This window comes from Temnothorax nylanderi, unplaced genomic scaffold, assembly GCF_030848795.1.
Source record: "Temnothorax nylanderi isolate EJ_2023f unplaced genomic scaffold, tnyl_v1.0 TNYL_tig0018_pilon, whole genome shotgun sequence".
Taxonomy (NCBI): domain Eukaryota; kingdom Metazoa; phylum Arthropoda; class Insecta; order Hymenoptera; family Formicidae; genus Temnothorax; species Temnothorax nylanderi.
Window position 1 is genome coordinate 418,384 of NW_027249080.1, and position 19,139 is coordinate 437,522.

The 19,139-nt window shown below is 38.1% G+C and overlaps 3 protein-coding genes across 4 annotated transcripts; 1 reads left to right on the forward strand and 2 right to left on the reverse strand.

Moving 5' to 3' along the window:
* Positions 1 to 54: 54 nt before the first annotated feature.
* LOC139768792 (acetyl-coenzyme A transporter 1) lies at positions 55 to 4,165 on the forward strand. Its single transcript, XM_071699346.1, has 8 exons — positions 55 to 765; positions 1,203 to 1,492; positions 1,580 to 1,734; positions 1,817 to 2,010; positions 2,087 to 2,271; positions 2,340 to 2,457; positions 2,540 to 2,755; positions 2,846 to 4,165. Exons 1-8 carry the CDS (start codon positions 547 to 549, stop codon positions 3,023 to 3,025), a joined length of 1,557 nt encoding a protein of 518 aa, XP_071555447.1. The 5' UTR covers positions 55 to 546; the 3' UTR covers positions 3,026 to 4,165.
* Position 4,166: 1 nt separating this feature from the next.
* Positions 4,167 to 10,460, reverse strand: LOC139768790 (cationic amino acid transporter 4). The gene is made up of 9 exons (XM_071699343.1): positions 10,318 to 10,460; positions 9,339 to 9,491; positions 8,723 to 8,971; positions 8,235 to 8,570; positions 7,820 to 8,066; positions 7,111 to 7,513; positions 6,662 to 6,899; positions 6,414 to 6,575; positions 4,167 to 6,290 (listed from the first exon to the last, which is right to left on the reverse strand). Exons 2-9 carry the CDS (start codon positions 9,478 to 9,480, stop codon positions 6,106 to 6,108), a joined length of 1,962 nt encoding a protein of 653 aa, XP_071555444.1. The 5' UTR covers positions 9,481 to 9,491; positions 10,318 to 10,460; the 3' UTR covers positions 4,167 to 6,105.
* Positions 10,461 to 11,221: 761 nt separating this feature from the next.
* On the reverse strand, positions 11,222 to 18,232 carry LOC139768791 (cationic amino acid transporter 4-like). Of its 2 annotated transcripts, none has more exons than XM_071699344.1 (9): positions 18,054 to 18,232; positions 16,724 to 16,847; positions 16,097 to 16,336; positions 15,607 to 15,948; positions 15,192 to 15,438; positions 14,565 to 14,877; positions 14,117 to 14,354; positions 13,869 to 14,030; positions 11,222 to 13,745 (listed from the first exon to the last, which is right to left on the reverse strand). In XM_071699344.1, exons 2-9 carry the CDS (start codon positions 16,806 to 16,808, stop codon positions 13,576 to 13,578), a joined length of 1,797 nt encoding a protein of 598 aa, XP_071555445.1. In that variant the 5' UTR covers positions 16,809 to 16,847; positions 18,054 to 18,232; the 3' UTR covers positions 11,222 to 13,575. The 2 variants fall into 2 exon arrangements, with proteins under 2 accessions (XP_071555445.1, XP_071555446.1); XM_071699345.1 differs by lacking the exon at positions 18,054 to 18,232 and adding an exon at positions 16,431 to 16,537 and having other exon boundaries at positions 16,724 to 16,828.
* Positions 18,233 to 19,139: the final 907 nt, after the last annotated feature.

The window sequence follows — 19,139 nt, forward strand, 5'->3', positions numbered from 1 at the left end:
CGAGCAGTGTCGCACCAGAGGTCGCGCGCACGTGACGTTGCGCGGACAGAAAAAAAACAAAGTGTATAACTGACGTGTCCCTAATAAGGGGCAACTGGGGGCAACGTGGCTGAACGCTGAACGTGGCAACGCGACAGCGTTTGGACTGTTTGGAGCAGTCAGCGGTTTCAAGTTCTCGTCGTCGTGCGAGCTGACGCTTCGCTTCCCTTTCCGACGACGTTCCCGTCGTCGCGATGTCGATGTAAAAAGCAAGGTGGAGAACCGAATTTAACGTCGCGAACTGTCATTTCGGCGTTTTGTTTCGTTTCGCGACCGTAACCGCGGGGTGGCAGCGACAGGTTATGTATCCCGCGGTGATCGCGTCGTCAACGACGACTCGGCCAGCGTAAGTCACTCGCTCGTTCGTCGTCGTCGACGGGTACCCGACGTCCTGTCGCGTTCCGCGATATGCGGTGACAAGTGGATTCTAACCTAATCGGCGATAACCTTGAAAAATCACATCCAGCGGTGCGCGAGCGGTGAGTATTCGTTGCTGATCGACTCCGTATGGATGTCAATATGAGGAGGAAGCTGGATAAGGGGAACCGGATGGCGGAGGACGGCGTCGTCGACTCGAGCAACGTCCAGGAGCCCTCCGATCTGCGAGGGGACGAGAAGAGCATCGCGATCCTGTTCTTCTTGTACCTGCTGCAGGGTATCCCGTTGGGGTTGTGCGGCTCGATCCCTATGTTGTTGCAGAACCGAGGGGTTTCGTATCGGCAACAGGTACGCGAAAGCTTTCCTCCACGACGCACAATTAGCTTGCATTGTTAATGATGAGAAAAACAGATGGGAGAATGCTGATTAAGGAAAGCATTCGCGCGGTCCAGTTTTTCCAAGTTGCTGTGGTATTTTACAAATATTTGTTCGATGGTAGGATTGATGTGCTTGAAGAGATTGATTTCTTCGACGTTTATCCTGATTTATTTGATTATTAAAATCAAAGTTAAATAAGAATAATGAAAGAAGCTTTGAGACATAATTCTTTACTGGTACCATGTAAAACATTTGTCATTTAATATACAGAATATTCCTAGAACTGGTTTCTAGAACTTATTTGACCAAATAGTACTAATATATATTCTTTGAATTATATTGAAAAGTTACAGGTTTTAATAGTCATGCAAAACTGAAAGTAATGCACCTTTTACTTGTTGACACAGGCAGAATTTAGTTTCGTGCAATGGCCATTTTCGTTGAAGCTCTTCTGGGCGCCCATAGTGGACTCTATTTTTTCCCAAAAGTTTGGAAGGAGAAAGACCTGGTTGATTCCCACTCAGTACTTGATGGGCATATTCATGCTCCTCTTGTCGAATTATGTAGAGCACTGGTTGGGCAAAGAGCACGAAAAGCCCAACATCGAGATGTTGACTGCGTTATTCTTCTTCCTGAATGTGCTCGCAGCGACTCAGGACATCGTAGTAGATGGATGGGCGCTCACGATGCTTAAAAGGTACTTTTGCAAAGTATCCAAACCTTGTGTACACGCGTCATATATTTACAATTATAAAATTTGCTTAATTGTGATTTATCCATCAAGGTGCAACGTCGGATATGCGTCTACGTGTAACAGCGTCGGCCAAACGGCGGGCTACTTTATTGGATATGTTTTGTTTATTTCGCTGGAGTCCGCTGAATTTTGTAATAGTTACTTAAGGTCAACCCCTTCTGAGGAAGGCATACTGACTCTGCCTGGTAAGATGGGCCTAGCAATTGAAAAGATTATTGTTTATATTAAACATGTATTTGAATTGTAACAAGCATGTTTTGTTTGTAGGATTTTTATATTTCTGGGGCTGGACGTTTATTGTTACGACAACGTTCATTGCGTTGTTTAAGCATGAGGACAAAGGCAGAGTTTCAAAGGGCGAAGAGCTAAATATGGATATTAAACATGCATACAAATTACTGTGGGACATAGTTAAATTACCAACCATAAAGACCACAATTATATTTCTCTTAACTGCGAAGGTTGAATACTACTCATTTGCAATTATAATTTGTGGCATAAATTTCATTATATTTACTCGATTGTTTCATTCTGCAGATCGGATTTTCAGCATGCGACGCTGTAACCAGTTTGAAGCTCATAGAAGCCGGTTTTCCTAAAGAGAAATTTGCTTTTATGGCCGTGCCCATGATACCGTTACAAATAATTTTGCCGTTAATAATCTCGAAATATACTGCTGGGCCCAGACCTATGGACGTTTACATGAAAGCTATGCCCTATAGGTAATTAATATATGATTTATAGATGATAGATTTTAATTGGATGACACTTATAAATTTAAACAATACAGGTTAGCTTTCGGCTTGATAGCAGCGTTGTTGGTGTGGGTTACACCGTTCCTTGTAGTCAATGGACATGTTCCAGCTTATTATTTTGTGATATTGATAGGCATCTACTTTATACATCAGGTAAATATTATATAAACTCTATAAATCTCCTCGATGGATGTTCGATTTAGATTCAACTGTAATGTGCCTTTTTACACTTTAGATTTCTGCAAGTAGTATGTTCGTCGCATCGATGGCTTTCTTCGCGAAAGTGAGCGATCCGGCAGTTGGTGGCACATACATGACATTACTCAATACCTTGTGCAATCTTGGTGGAAATTGGCCTGCCACTGCCGCGCTTTGGTTTGTCGATCCTTTAACATTCAGACAATGCAGTACCGACTACGCAAATGACTGTAGCACAATTACGGAGCGAGAGGTTGGTTGCAGCGCATTGGCTGTCTTTTTTTAATTTTATTATGCTACATAGAGAAATAACCAACGTAAAAATTGTTTATCGCATTTTCAGCTTTGTGCGAATACCAATAACGGTGTTTGCGTTATGCAGCTCGACGGTTATTACATAGAGAGCATCCTCTGCTTAATCATAGGTTTCTCCTGGCTTAGGTGGGGTCGTAGAAAAATTAATATATTACAGTCGAAATCAATGTCCGCTTGGAAAATCGTACTTACCCGTACCAACAGGTAACATATCAGCACAGTGTTATAAATCCGTTAACACTGGTACCTGTAAAACTATTAGGAAATTCTTTTCGATGCGTCGTTGCACATACAGTGTATCCAGTATAGTTCCTTTTTTTTTACCGTAACAATTAGTCATTACTGTTTGCGCTGGTGCTAAACCTGCTACTAAAAGTGCTCATCATGAGGTATATTGAGATAAATTGATAACTTTGAAATTATTGTATCATGAATCAAGGCAAAGTTTAGTCTAATTTGCTTAACAATCGCGTTGACACGGATTCCCATAGGAACTATATGGACACACTATATATTAACCCATATGTAGGGCATGTGCATGCATCATTTCCTATACGTTTACCAAGTGTTCCAGTTTTATGAGAATGTGCGCGAGGTGAATCGATAACGATCCATTCGCCTCGGGAAGCAACATCTATTATAGAATATATATAGTACAGATTCCACAAAGAGAAAACTTGTAATATTATATAATCTCAAATAATTAACAACATTCCGTGCATATGTGTATATATATATATATATATATATATATATATAATAAAAGGATCTGTAACGGTTGTCATCCTTAGTTCCTTCGAGTAATGATCGAGATATGATTTAGAGTGACATTAAAATATTTAAATAATACATATTAGTATATATCGTATATTTAACATTAGTAAAATGTTATTTATTATATATATATATGATAAGAAAATATGTATTATGACATACGTATTTTCCATATATATACATATATACTTGTTATATATGCATATTTATTTATAACAATCAACGAGTCAGATGTTTTCCGAAATGATGCATTACAACAGAAGCGGAACCTGTTATTTTTTTACAAAGCGTTATTATATATTTCATTTAGATAACATTTTTTATGCGCGCATAAACTTGCAATATGTTATCTCTCTTTCTGTATGCGAACAGCGTATTGTTTCAAATATTAATATTTTGCACGGAATATACTTACAGATATTTCATAGAAGTTTTGTAAAACAGACGAAGACGTGTGTGCGACGCATGTTCGCAGTTTCTATTGTAAATACATCTAAAAGTATTTTACGTACGCATAAAAAACGCATGACGAATATTTAACGCAGGATGTTAATAAAAGTTTTTCATATAAGAAGTTGGGCCTGATGTATAAGTTTTATTTGAATTCTCTTGTACCTTCCTGACGGCAATGTAGAGAAATAAACGCAGTCACAGCCATGGAAATGAATTATCAGGTATGAATATGAGTAACCAGATACAGTTACATCTTTAAATATCCCTGTGGACAGACGTCACTCGCGCAGGTATTATAAACGGTTAATTTGTTGCATGAAGACAATATTGTGCACTGCTATAACGAGAATCAATTGTACGAACGTTTGTATCACTGTAAGGAATTAAAACTTTCGATCGCACGATTACTTTACATCAACATGCAGGAATTTGTGTCAATTTTAAGTAATTCAGTGATGATAGGTTGCGGAGAATTACTCGCTAAGAAATATTTTTGTAAATAAATAATTGGACTTTTAATCCGTTTGTCGATGTTCCTGTTCGAGATCACTCCATCCTTAAGACGCATCTTAATTGCAATAATAATCATCAGTTGCGGAATATATATCGTCTGTTGCTTTTGAATTGCATTGCTAATCTATATTTACCATTTATTTTTACATTAAAACGATATAAACGACTCTTAATAAATAAATTCAACTTGCATACTAAACTATATGTCGTTTAAATATACCTCTTGTGTCTTGTAGATCATCTTAACGACCTCTATCGTTAATACATCGATATTACGTTATATTGTTATTACGGATACTTTTCACATAATACCATGTAATTATACTTGTCATGCACAATACGTGTGTATACAATACACACATAAATTATAGATTCTAAACAATAATGCATTATCACGTAAATAGATATTTTTTTTGGTATCAGAATAAATATTTCTCGCGAAGCGGATTACGCTCTAATTATCCTTTGCGGCTTCACTATTTCATAAATCGACTGAATCAAGAGAATGAATAATACCCATTTTTAACGTATATATAAATTGTTCTTAACTCACACAATTGTAATAAGAATGAGTCTATTGTGAGATTAATAAATGATTCATAAATCATTAGATCTATCCGTTCCCAAGAAACAATTCTAGATTCGATTGCACGAACGTAAAATGCCAAATCAAGATACAAAATTATTGTTATTTATTAAATTTAAATATAATTGATAACGGGAGACATTAGTCATATTCGTGTCATGACAACATAAAGAAAATATGTTTCCTTGCTATCGTATTCTTAATCGATACTTGTGTTAAAATATACGAAATAAGAAATGATGAGTTCCCGTTGATGATCGAATTTGTGCGTAATAAAATATATAATAGATAAACTAACAATAAGATAAGTTACATTTTTCTCTCTCCGAATTCGTTGCAACACGAAACACAATGTTTCGTAAAACACATATCGCTTAATCTTGCGATTGTGTAAATAATAGTCATCTAGACAGGAAAGAACGATAATGTTTCGTTGATCGTGCTAAGAAGTAAAGGTACGAGCTTAAAATTATATGGAATCGCTGTCGAACAAGATAAAGCTAAGTACGAAAATAGATTTTTTGTACCAGACAAAAACTTTCTCGAGGAGTTCAAAATGCATAAGTTAAAAAGGTCTTCTAAAGGAAAAATATTTACAAAATATATTCCATAAACTTTGAATTTCAAGCAACATGTAAAGTGGAGCCGCCGAAGTAACAAGTGTGACGAATATAATCGAAAAATAAATTTTACATATAAAACACATTGTGTCATTTAAGTAGCCGAGCGCATTAATTGTGCGTTAACCACATTAAAACTAATAAAAGTTAAAGATTAAATATGTTGTTCTGTATTCCGTTGCACTAGTCTGCGTTATATATCGCATTGCATACAGTCTTACGTACGAATATTTCGTTGTTGACAGCTTAAACGTTATTTTACTTTTAAAATTCAAGCCTTTTCCGCGGCTCCACCGGCGAGCTAGATAGGGAAAACAATTGATAAAAATGTATAACTTATTTCTAGTCAACAAGTTCTTGGTCGCTCAGAATAGGTGTCTTGTCACTCTTCGGGCTAACTCGTAACGTAGATCCCCACTTTGTGCCTTTCTCAGCTTCTGAGGTGGCCATCAAACCGGAATATGAGTTTAGCGTAGTGACGGCTTCTTTACTATAATGGATGCCATATAGAAAGTAGATCATCATCCCTGGAGAAAGAAGAGAAATTAGAGAAGTTGAGATTCATTGAAAATTATATGGAGTATATCTACTTTTGCATTTTTAATTCATATCTTATTTATATGAACGATACATGATTATAATCAACGTACCGATTGTCATCCATACGAAAAACCGTATCCACGTCATTGCAGACAGGTGCATTATCAGACCGACGTTGAAGAGAATGCTTAACGCTGGTATCAAGGGCACCAGCGGTATTTGGAATTTCCCGGTGGGTGGATTTTGTTTGTGAGCGGCAATTACGAAGAGACCTGCGAGCAAACAACAAACAAATACGGTTGAGTACAATATTTCTTCTGTCGTGTACAAAACCGGAAAAAAATTGAGATAAACTCACTCGCGATGGGTAGCGGAAGATAACTCGCTGCAAAGAGGTAATCGCTCTTCGTAAACGAAACTGACGTTTCGAACGCTATTATCATAAAAGTACTGAGGAAGCCGCAGCTTGTCGTGTAAATAATCAAACAAGCGCATATGAGAGGTCTCATGTGACGAGTACCGTAATTCGGCAGCCATAGCCAGTCCTCCATCCAGGCGTATCGCGGCTTGAATCTGCTAGATCCTTCGCACAGCAGCTATAATTACGAATGATTTATTAATAATCTGTTATAAAAGATCCAAGAATTGCTTGGCGCAATGTTATTATATTAGAACGGCACTTATAGATTTTTCGAATCAAAATTTATTACATTTTTTTACAGAATTAAATCAAATATTTTGAAGTTGTACCGTGAGCCGCAATTAAAGCATCCTAAATTTAATCAAAAGCCCTGGCGGCACACTCACTTCGGACTTAGACGCGATGCTGCTGGAGTCCGCTTCCTCCGTAGGTGGCGAGGAACAGCCACTGCTGGGCGTATCAACGCTGGACTGATGCTCGGGCGGATCGGACGATTGCTCGTGCTCGGGCAGATACCTCAGCAGGATAATGCTAATCGCCACGATGCTGTACGCGAGCAGAGTCCCGATCGACATAAACTCCACCAGATGTTTGAGATCGAACACCAGAGCGATTAAAGCACTGAGCACTCCACTTATGATGAGATTGCACACCGGTACTTGCGTGCGCTCGCTGATACGACCGAGGAAGCCGAATAACAGACCGTCGTTCGCCATGGAGTATATCGTCCTTGGGAGGGAGAACAAAGATCCGAAAAGAGTCGTCGTCATTCCGCAAAGGGCACCCACACTGCAAAAGCCACTTTCGATTAGCACATCTTAAAAAATTAATTAAATCGTCCTTTATTATAATATACTTATATCTTTTTAATATATTACATTATAAGATTAGAGTATTTTTAATTTGAATACAGCGCGACTTGGTTGTGAGATCTCTTGGTATCGCTATAGAAATATAGAATAAAAATGATGAAAGAAAGAATGGTGCCTACAGTATTTTTATTTTTACTAGTTTTTGTCATAAAGAAATTTCGTGAAAAGAACGTCTATGTTATAAATTTATCGAGTAGAGTTATAGAAAAATAAAATTGCTCGCCTTATCACATATTTAGCCCACGGGATACCCCTGGACGAAAAGGCTTCCGGCAGAGCGGCGGTAACATTAATCTCCCAATACGGCACGACCAGTGTCAGGGCGCCGCTGACCAGCATATATCCAACAATTACTATCGCCATCGAGAGCATCGTCGCCAGCGGGATACTCCGTCCTGGATCGCGAGCCTCCTCTCCGGCAGTCGCGATCGAGTCGAAGCCGACGTAGGCGTAGAAACACGTTGCTGCACCTGAATAACGCATCAGGATTTAACGTCTTCGTTTCAACCGGCGAATATCACAAAAGATACAGAAACCATTTTCCTTGTACATAAATCTCTATTATCCTCCATAATCCTCACGAATCCCCCTATATTTTCCGTCGCATTTGTTTAATCAATCTACTTGAGATAACCCACCCGTGATTATGCCGCCGAAACCATATGGTAGAAAACCACCGTTCTGGCTGCTCCAGTTTGTAATGTCCGCGTAATAAATGCCCAGAACGACGAACAGACCCATCACCGCGAGGTTGATGATGGTCAGCAACGAGTTGACCGTTGCCGAAGTCTTCACCCCTACTCCCAAGAGCATCGCGTAAACCAGACATAATCCGCAAGCTAGGACATCCGGGTAGGTGCCCAGCGGTTCTCCCATGGTCCATTCACCCATCACGTCGCGAGTATAATTGCTAATCGCACCGCCTGTCAACGAATCCACGTATCCGCTCCAAGCTCTCGCCACGGACGCCGCGCCTAATTAACACAATAAAAAGTCATTAATTGCCAATCTGATTTAATTTTAGCGCTAATTTAATATTTGACTCAATCTAATTCGATTTTCTTGTTCATTTTTTACTTCTTGTCGGTAAATCCTTCAGGTTCTCCGCGAAAAGATAGGTTCGTACCGATCATGTGCTCCAAGATAAGGTTCCATCCTACGATAAAGGCCCAAAACTCGCCGATGGCGACGTAAGTGTAGATGTACGCGCTGCCCGCTTTCGGTACTCGAGCGGCCAGTTCGGCGTAACAAAGGGCCGCCAAAATGGAAGCGAAACCAGCCACGAGGAAGCTGAACATCACCCCAGGTCCAGCTATGTCGTGCGCGACCGCACCCGTTAGCACGTAAATTCCAGCGCCGACCATATGACCCACGCCTGGAAGTCCGACTCGTTATGCATATGTATAATATATAATTATAGGTACAGGACCGTGGTAATTAATATTATCAAGTGTTCAGTAAGTTACATGTAATATCGATACGTAATTCCTCCTATACACAGCATTATTATTATTTACATTAATAGTCCGTGCATTATTGTTGTCTAACGCCACATATGTATCTTTCACTCAAGGCTATTATTCCGGACCATTACGCTTATCATCACACCGCGACAATCGCAAGTTGCATATCGCTCGCACGCACGAAGCCAGTTACAAGACGCATTATATATAAAAAATATATATTTTTTTATAATTCCGTCACACAAAGTTGATTTATTCGAGTCGCAAAGGTATATTCACCGAGCAACGTGATGTCGAAGGTGGAGAGACACCTCTTCATTGGTGTCTCGAGCAAGTCGCCCTGCAGCTTCTTCCGGCGGTACATCTTGTGGCACAAGTCGGACATAACGTGGCCCAGGATCATCCTGCGAACCGATGGCATGACGACGGGTTCTGAAACGAGATTTCGACTTACCGACAAAAGTCACCGACCCGTTTAGTCGAAAAGAGAAAAAAGGACGATCGTCCAGTTACGCTTTTTAAATTAAATTATTAAACGAAGGCAATGCGAATGTTAACGGGGTCTCGAGACACGCGGCAAAGGACCCCGCACTAATTATATAGGAAATGGGGTCTCGGTGAAATCAATTTTTTAATATGTTTTGTAGCTTATATGATCTACTACCTACTGAATAAAAAATGTAATGGGCTAAAAGTTAAATAACGGAGTTTTTGAACTACTACTCTCTTGGCATAACCCAGGACGACCCAGATAACCCAGAAGTCCCAGAACGACATGGACGTCACGCATGCACACGTTCTCACACACACACACACACACACATACACATGGGACCAGTCCTCTACCTCTTCCATTTTATTAGGAGAATAGGAACATAATACTCGCAGAACCGGAATTTTTCGTATTTGACTGGATGTAGCTCAAAAACTATCCATTATTTAACTTCAAGCCCATTACATTTTTTGTTCGGTATAGAGCTACAACATATAAAAATATTAGCCGATTTTACCGAGATGCCATTTTTTATATAATTAGGGCGGAGTCCTTTTCATTAAGTAAAAATAAATGAAAATCGATAATATAAAAATTGTCATATGGTGTCCCGACTCCCGACATAATATATGTCACGGCGAACATCACGCACACACATACGCACTTCCGCGGCGGACGATCGATAAAAAAAAGCGATCCTGGAGTATCTCAAAGAGACTTCGAGATGTAGCGGAATGTGCTCATAACGTGGCGGAGCGTACTTACGTTGTAATTACACGGACGACGAAATCGTCGACTACGTGCTACGACGGACCGTGCAGCCGCGATAGCGGATAGACGCCGAGGGGATCGTATGGCTGATATGGCTCGCGATATAAAGGGATAAGGGATGTAATGTTCTCGCGAATGCGCAGTGTAACCGGCCAATCCCAGGACGGTTCCAGATGTTAAAAAGCAATATCGCTGCTAGCATTAATAATGGCTAGAGAAAGGGACTGAGTGTGAGAGAGAGAGAGATCAATAATAGATCGGAATTTAATATCGTTTCTAAAACTTTCACGGTTTTAATTGACGATTAAAAATCTTTTCTGGATATATTTGCCCCAAATTTCTTTCTTTTTAAACATTTTCTTTTGTATTTCTATTTGTCTTTTATTAAATCTTGATCTGAATCCGCGAGAAACTATTAAGCTCTCGAAAATCTCAGCATATCGTAATCAGTAAGGAGATGGTATATTAAATAAAATTCTAAAAAAAATTGTTTTATGTCTGGAAGTTTAAACCTTAAAAAATTATATCTTCGAAAGTCTTAGAAAAATATAATTGATGAAGAAATAGCACTGATTGAAAAATTTCACGACACGCGATTTCAAAAGTTTCTAGAATTTTAAATCGGTGGATTCAAATCGCAAAAATTTAAAGCTCTATAAGTCATTATCAGAATAATAATTGGACATGAGATAGCAAAAATTAAATTCCGAGCATTACAGCTTCAGGAGTTTTATTTATTATAAATTCTCTTCCATTATTTATACCGATATAAACAAAATTATGGCTCTTGTAGCGAATACTAAACCTGCCGATCTGAATCACGAAAATTTGAGGCTTCAAAAATCGACGGAGTATCAATATATAATTAGATACGGGATAAAAATCAAAATTCCGAGCGTTGTAGCTTCAGAAACATTATTTATTTAGTTGTCATCCTTAGTTCCTTCGAGTCGTGATCGAGATACGATTTAGAGTGACATTAAAATATTTAAATAATACATATTAGCATATACTGTATATTTAACATTAGTAAAATGTTATTTATTATATATATATATGATAAGAAAATATGTATTATGACATTTATATATGCATATTTATTTGTAACAATCAACGAGTCAAATGTTTTCCAAAATAATGCATTACAACAGAAGCGGAACCTGTTATTTTTTTACAAAGCGTTATTATATATTTCATTTAGATAACATTTTTTATGCGCGCATAAACTTGCAATATGCTATCTCTCTTTCTGTCTGCAAACAGTATTGTTTCAAATATTAATATTTTGCACGGAATATACTTACAGATATTTCATAGAAGTTTTGTAAAACAGACGAAGACGTGTATGCGACGCATGTTCGCAGTTTCTATTGTAAATACATCTAAAAGTATTTTACGTACACATAAAGAACGCATGACGAATATTTAACGCAGGATGTTAATGAAAGTTTTTCATATAAGAAGTTGGGACTGATGTATATAAGTTTTATTTGAATTGTCTTGTACCTTTCTGATGGCAATATAGAGAAATAAACGCAGTCACAACCATGGAAATGAATTATCAGGTATGAATACGAGTAACCAGATACAGTTACATCTGTAAATATCCCTGTGGACAGACGTCACTCGCGCAACAATTATAAACGGTTAATATGTTGCATGAAGACAATATCTGAATATCAGAATTTAAACTTTCAATCGCACGATTACTTTACATCACATGCAAGAATTTGTGTCAATTTTAAGTAATTCAGTTAATCGTTTGTCGATGTTCCTGTTCGAGATCACTCCATCCTTAAGACGCATCTTAATTGCAATAATAATCAACAGTTGCGGAATATATATCGTCTATTGCTTTTGTATTGCAATGCTAATCTATATTTATTATTTATTTCTACATTACAACAGGGATATAAACGACGCTTAATAAATAAATTCAACTTGCATACTAAACTATATGTCGTTTAAATATACCTCTTGTGTCTTGTAGATCACCTTAACGATCTCTATCGTTTAATACATCGATATTACGTTATATTGTCATGCACAATACGTGTGTATACAATACACACAAATTATAGATTGCAAACGATAATGCATTATCGCGTAAATAGATATTATTTTTGGTATCGGAATAAATCTTTCTCGCGAAGCGTGTTACGCTCTAATTATCCTTTGCGGCTTCACTATTTCATAAATTGATTGAATCAAGAGAACGAATAATATCCATTTATAACGTATATATATATTATTCTTAACTCACACAATTGTAATAAGAATGAGTCTATTGTGAGATTCATAAATGATTCATAAATCATTAGATCTATCCGTTCCCAAGAAACAATTCTAAATTCGATTGCACGAACGTAAATTTATGCCAAATCAAGATACAAAATTATTATTTATTAAATTTAAATATTATTAATAACGAGGCAGATTAGTCACATTCGTGTCATGACAACAAAAAGAAAATATGTTTCCTTGCTATCGTATTCTTAATCGATACTTGTATTAAAATATACGAAATAAGAAATTATGAGTTCCCGTTGATAGAATTTGTACGTAATAAAATATATAATAGATAAACTAACAATAAAATAAGTTACATTTCTCTCCGAATTCGTTGCAACACGAAACATAATGTTTCGTAAAACACATATCGCTTAATCTTGCGAATGTGTAATAATAATAGTCATCTAGACAGGAAAGAACGATAATGTTTCGTTGATCGTGCTAAGAAGTAAAGGTACGAGCTTAAAATTATATGGAATCACTGTCGAACAAGATAAAGCTAAGTACGAAAATAGATTTTTTGTACCAGACAAAAACTTTCTCGAGGAGTTCAAAATGTATAAGTTAAAAAGGTCTTCTAAAGGAAAAATATTTACAAAATATATTCCATAAACTTTGAATTTCAAGCAACATGTAAAGTGGAGCCGCCGAAGTAACAAGTGTGACGAATATAATCGACAAATAAATTTTACATATAAAACACATTGTGTCATTTAAGTAGCTGAGCGCATTAATTGTACGTTAACCACATTAAAACTAATAAAAGTTAAAGATTAAATATGTTGTTCTGTATTCCGTTGCACTAAACTGCGTTATAATTCGCATTGCATACAGTCTTACGTACGAATATTTCGTTGTTGACAGCTCAAACGTTTTTTACTTTTAAAATTCAAGCCATTTCCGCGGCTCCACCGGCGAGCTGGATAAGGAAAACAATTGATAAAAATGTATAACTTATTTCTAGTCAACAAGTTCTTGGTCGCTCGGAATAGGTGTCTTGTCACTCTTCGGGCTAACTCGTAACGTAGATCCCCACTTTGTGCCTTTCTCGGCTTCTGAGGTGGCCATCAAACCGGAATGTGAGTTTAGCGGAGTGACGGCTTTTTTATATCGAAAGTACTTCAGCGCCCCTGGAGAAAGAGGAGAAATTAGAGAAATGGAGATTCATTGAAATTTATATGGAGCATATCAGGTTTTGCATTTTAAATTCATATCTTATTTATATGAATGATACATGATTATAATCAACGTACCGATTATCATCCATAGGAAAAACCCTTTCCACGTCCTTGCAGACAGGTGCATTATCAGAACGACGTTGAAGAGAATGCTTAACGCTGGTATCAAGGGCATCAGCGGTATTTGGAATTTCCCGGTGGGTGGATTTTGTTTGTGAGCGGCAATTACGAAGAGACCTGCGAGCAAACAACAAACAAATACGGTTGAGTACAACATTTCTTCTGTCGTATGCAAAACCGGAAAAAAATTGAGATAAACTCACTCGCGATGGGTACCAGAAGAAAACTCGCTGCAAAGAGGTAACCGCTCTTCGTGAACGAAACTGACGTTTCGAACGCTATTATTATAAAAGTACTGAGGAAGCCACAGCTTGTCGTGTAAATAATCAAACAAGCGCATATGAGACGTCTCATGTGACGAGTACCGTAATTCGGCGGCCATAGCCAGTCCTCCATCCAGGCGTATCGCGGCTTGAATCTGCTAGATCCATCGCACCGCAGCTATAATTATAAATAATTTATTAATAATCTGTTATAAAAAATTTAAGAATTGCCTGGCGCAATGTTATTATATTAGGGTGGCACTTATAGATTTTAAGAATCAAAATTTATTACATTTTTTTACAGAATTAAATCAAATATTTTGAAGTTGTACCGTGAGCCGCAATTAAAGCATCCTAATTTAATCAAAAGCCCTAGCGGCACACTCACTTCGGACTTAGACGCGATGTCCGCTTCCTCCGTAGGTGGCGAGGAACAGCCACTGCTGGGCTTACCAACTCTGGACAACTGATGCTCGGATGGATCGGACGATTGCTCGTGCTCGGGCAGATACCTCAGCAGGATAATGCTAATCGCCACGATGCTGTACGAGAGCAGAGTCGCCATCGACATAGACTCCACCAGAAATTTGAGATCGAACACCAGAGCGAATGAAGCACTGAGAAATGCACTTATGAGAGGGCACCCCGGGGAGAACAGGGATCCGAAAAGAGTCGTCGTCATTCCGCAAAGGGCACCCACGCTGCAAAAGCCACTTTCGATTAGCGCATCTTAAAAAATTAATTAAATCATCCTTTATTATAATATACACTATCTTTTATATCTTTTTAATATATTACATTATAATATTAAAGTATTTTTAATTTAAATACACCGCGACTTGGTTGTGAGATCTCTTGGTATCGCTTTAGAAATATAGAATAAAAATGATGAAAGAAAGAATGGTGCCTACAGTATTTTTATTTTTACTAGTTTTTGTCATAAAGAAATTTCGTGAAAAGAACGTCTATGTTATAAATTTATCGAGTAGAGTTATAGAAAAATAAAATTGCTCGCATTATAACATATTTAGCCCACGGGATACCCCTGGACGAAAAGGCTTCCGGCAGAGCGGCGGTAACATTAATCTCCCAATACGGCACGACCAGTGTCAGGGCGCCGCTGACCAGCACATATCCAACAATTACTATCGCCATCGAGAGCATCGTCGCCAGCGGGACACTCCGTCTTGGATCGCGAGCCTCCTCTCCGGCAGTCGCGATTGAGTCGAAGCCGACGTAGGCGTAGAAACACGTTGCTGCACCTGAATAACGCATCAGGATTTAACGTCTTCGTTTCAACCGGCGAATATCACAAAAGATACAAAAACCATTTCCCTTGTACATAAATCTCTATTATCCTCCATAATCCACACGAATCCACCTATATTTTCCGTAGCATTTGTTTAATCAGTCTACTTGAGATAACCCACCCGTGATGACGCCGCCGAAACCATATGGTAGATAACCACCGTCCTGGCTGCTCCAGTTTGTAATGTCCGCGTAATAAATGCCCAGAACGACGAACAGACCCATCACCGCGAGGTTGATGACGGTCAGCAACGAGTCGACCGTTGCCGAAGTCTTCACCCCTACTCCCAAGAGCATCGCGTAAACCAGACATAATCCAAAAGCTAGGACATCCGGGCACTCCGGGCAGCTCACCCCATATATGGTCCATTCACCCTTCATGTCTCGATGAGTATAATTGCTAATCGCACCGCCTGTCAACGAATCCACGTATCCGCTCCAAGCTCTCGCCACGAACGCCGCGCCTAATTAACACAATAAAAAGTCATTAATTGCCAATCTGATTTAATTTTAGCGCTAATTTAATATTTGACTCAATCTAATTCGATTTTCTTGTTCATTTTTTATTTCTTGTCGGTAAATCCTTCAGGTTCTCCGCGAATAGGTTCGTACCGATCATGTGCTCCAAGATAAGGTTCCATCCTACGATAAAGTACCAAAACTCGCCGATGGCGATGTCGAACGCCCTGTCCTCTTTCGATACTAGAGCGGTCAGTTCGGCGTAACAAAGGGCCGCCAAAATGGAAGCGAAACCAGCCACGAGGAAGCTGAACATCACCCCAGGTCCAGCTATGTCGTGCGCGACCGTACCCGTTAGCACGTAAATTCCAGCGCCGACCATATGACCCACGCCTGGAAGTCCGACTCGTTATGCATATGTATAATATATAATTATAGGTACAGGACTGTGGTAATTAATATTATCAAGTGTTCAGTAATAAGTTACATGTAATCTCGAAACGTAGTTCCTCCTATACACAGCTTTATTATTATGTACATTAATAGTCCGTGCATTATTATTGTTGTCTAACGCCACATATCTTTCATTCAAGGCTGTTATTCCGGACCATTACGCTTATCATCACATCGCCATAATCGCGCGTGATGTAATGGCAAATTGCATATCGCTCGCACGCACGAAGCCAGTTACAAAGCGCATTATATAAAAAAAAAATATATATATATATATTATAATTCCGTCACAAAGTTGATTTATTCGAGTCGCAAAAGTATATTCACCGTGCAACGTGATGTCGAAGGTGGAGAGACACCTCTTCATTGGTGTCTCGAGCAAGTCGCCCTGCAGCTCCTTTTGGCGGTTCATCTTGTGGCACAAGTCGGACGTAACGTGGCCCAGGTCAGTCTACAGTATGTACGATAAATATGTCGCTCATGTTAAACGAATTGTTTGTTATAACAATTAATGATACTTATAATATTTCAAATCTGTAATTTAGTAATATAATCATTAATCGATATACCTGAGTCATGGACACTTTTATTTTATATTTCCCATATTTATATTCCTAATTTCAGTGTTTATAATCCTAATATTCTGTCTATAACATCGGATAAGAAAGAATCCTTCATAATCTATCCGAAAACAGTTTCTGCATCAGAAAGAACATAAAATGGATTAGTACATTTTATGTTCTTTCTGATGTAGAAACTGTTTTTGGACAGATTATGAAGAATTCTTTCTTATCCGATGTTACAGACAGAATATTAGAATTATAAACACTGAAATTATATAAAGGAATTATTTTTCTACTCTGAAAAATCGCAATGCATTCGAAATAGCGCTTAGATAGAGCTCTAGGAATACTGTCTAAGCATAATTTCGAATTTATTACGAATTTTTATGGAGTATAAAAGTAATTTTTTTTTGTATCTGAAGAAGAACTCAGAATTGGTGACATAGAAAAGAATTTCTTCTGAACTCTTAAGAGTTGTTTTAGAACAGAAATGATACGGAAAGAGAATACATTTTCAAAATCGGGAATTTAAAAAGAATTCCTTTTCAATTCTCCTTGCTATCTGGGTTGGCATTACCCAGGACGATCCAGATAACCCAGAAGTCCCAGAACGACATGGACGTCACGCATACACACATTCTCACACACACACGCATACACATGGGACCAGTCCTCTACCATATCCATGTTGTTAGGAGAGTAGGAATATAATACTCGCAGAGCCCGAATTTTTCATATTTGACTGGCTGTAGCTCAAAAACTGTTCATTAATTATTTAACTTCGAGCCCATTACATTTTTTGTTCGGTATAGAGCTACAACATTAAAAAATTAGCCGATTTTACCGAGATCCCATTTCCTATATAATTAGTGCGGAGCCCTTTTCATTGAGTAAAAAATAAATGAAAATCGATAATATAACAATTGTCATATGGTGTCCCGACTCCCGACACAATATATGTCACGGCGAACATCACGCACACACATATACGCACTTCCGCGGCGGACGATCGATAAAATAAGCGATCCTGGAGTATCTCAAGGAGACTCCGGGATGTAGCGGAATGTGCTCATAACGTGGCAGAGCGTACTTACGTTGTAATTACACGGACGACGAGATCGTCAACTACGTGCTACGACGGCACAGATGACGGACCGTGCAGCCGCGATAGCGGATAGACGCCGAGGGGGTCGTACGGCTGATGTGGCTCGCGAAGGGCTGCGGTCCACTTGACGCTACAAATGCGTCAAGTTGAACCGCAGCCAAGGGATGTGATGACTAATGTTCTCGCGAATGCGCAGTAGAGAAAGGACTGACAATGAGAAAGAGAGAGAGAGAGAGAGAGATCAATAATAGATCGGAATTTAATATCGTTTCTAAAACTTTCACGGTTTTAATTGACGATTAAAAATCTTTTCTGGATATATTTGCCCCAAATTTCTTTCTTTTTAAACATTTTCTTTTGTATTTCTATTTGTCTTTCATTAAATCTTGATCTGAATCCGCGAGAAACTATTAAACTCTCGAAAATCTCAGCATATCGTAATCAGCAAGGAGATGGTATATTAAATAAAATTCTAAAAAAAAATTGTTTTATGTCTGGAAGTTTAAACCTTAAAAAATTATATCTTCGAAAGTCTTAGAAAAATATAATTGATGAAGAAAATAGCACTGATTGAACAATTTCACGACACGCGATTTCAAAAGTTTCTAGAATTTTAAATCGGTGGATTTAAATCGCAAAAATTTAAAGCTCTATAAATCATTATCAGAATAATAATTGGACATGAGATAGCAAAAATTAAATTCCGAGCATTACAGCTTCAGGAGTTTTATTTAATATAAATTCTCTTCCATTATCTATACCGATATGAACAAAATTATGACTTCTTATAGCGAATACTAAACCTGCCGATCTAAATCACGAAAATTTGAGGCTTCAAAACTCGACGGAGTATATAATTATAGATACGAGATAAAAATCAGAATTCTCTCTCTCTCTCTCTCTCTCTCTCTCTCTCTCTCTCTCCGAACGTTGTAGCTTCAGGAACTTTATTTATTATTATTTCAATATTTCATTATCAATATGAATAAATAATATTGTCATAAAATGATAAAATCAACGTAGTCCATTGTACGAATATTCATTATTCAGCTAGGTATCGCGCACGCTCGGAGTC

Coding starts and splice junctions, on each gene's coding strand:
- LOC139768792 (XM_071699346.1), top strand. CDS start 547: ATGGATGTCAATATGAGGAGGAAGCTGGATAAGGGGAACCGGATGGCG. Junction 766..1,202: donor GGGTTTCGTATCGGCAACAG/GTACGCGAAAGC, acceptor TTGTTGACACAG/GCAGAATTTAGTTTCGTGCA. Junction 2,458..2,539: donor GCATCTACTTTATACATCAG/GTAAATATTATA, acceptor TTTACACTTTAG/ATTTCTGCAAGTAGTATGTT.
- LOC139768791 (XM_071699344.1), bottom strand. CDS start 16,808: ATGAACCGCCAAAAGGAGCTGCAGGGCGACTTGCTCGAGACACCAATG. Junction 16,337..16,723: donor CTTCGACATCACGTTGCACG/GTGAATATACTT, acceptor TCGGACTTCCAG/GCGTGGGTCATATGGTCGGC. Junction 15,439..15,606: donor TTTCGGCGGCGTCATCACGG/GTGGGTTATCTC, acceptor TGCGTTATTCAG/GTGCAGCAACGTGTTTCTAC.
- LOC139768790 (XM_071699343.1), bottom strand. CDS start 9,480: ATGCCATCGGTTCGCAGGATGATCCTGGGCCACGTTATGTCCGACTTG. Junction 6,900..7,110: donor GCATCGCGTCTAAGTCCGAA/GTGAGTGTGCCG, acceptor TCGTAATTATAG/CTGCTGTGCGAAGGATCTAG. Junction 6,576..6,661: donor TCTTCCGCTACCCATCGCGA/GTGAGTTTATCT, acceptor GTTTGCTCGCAG/GTCTCTTCGTAATTGCCGCT.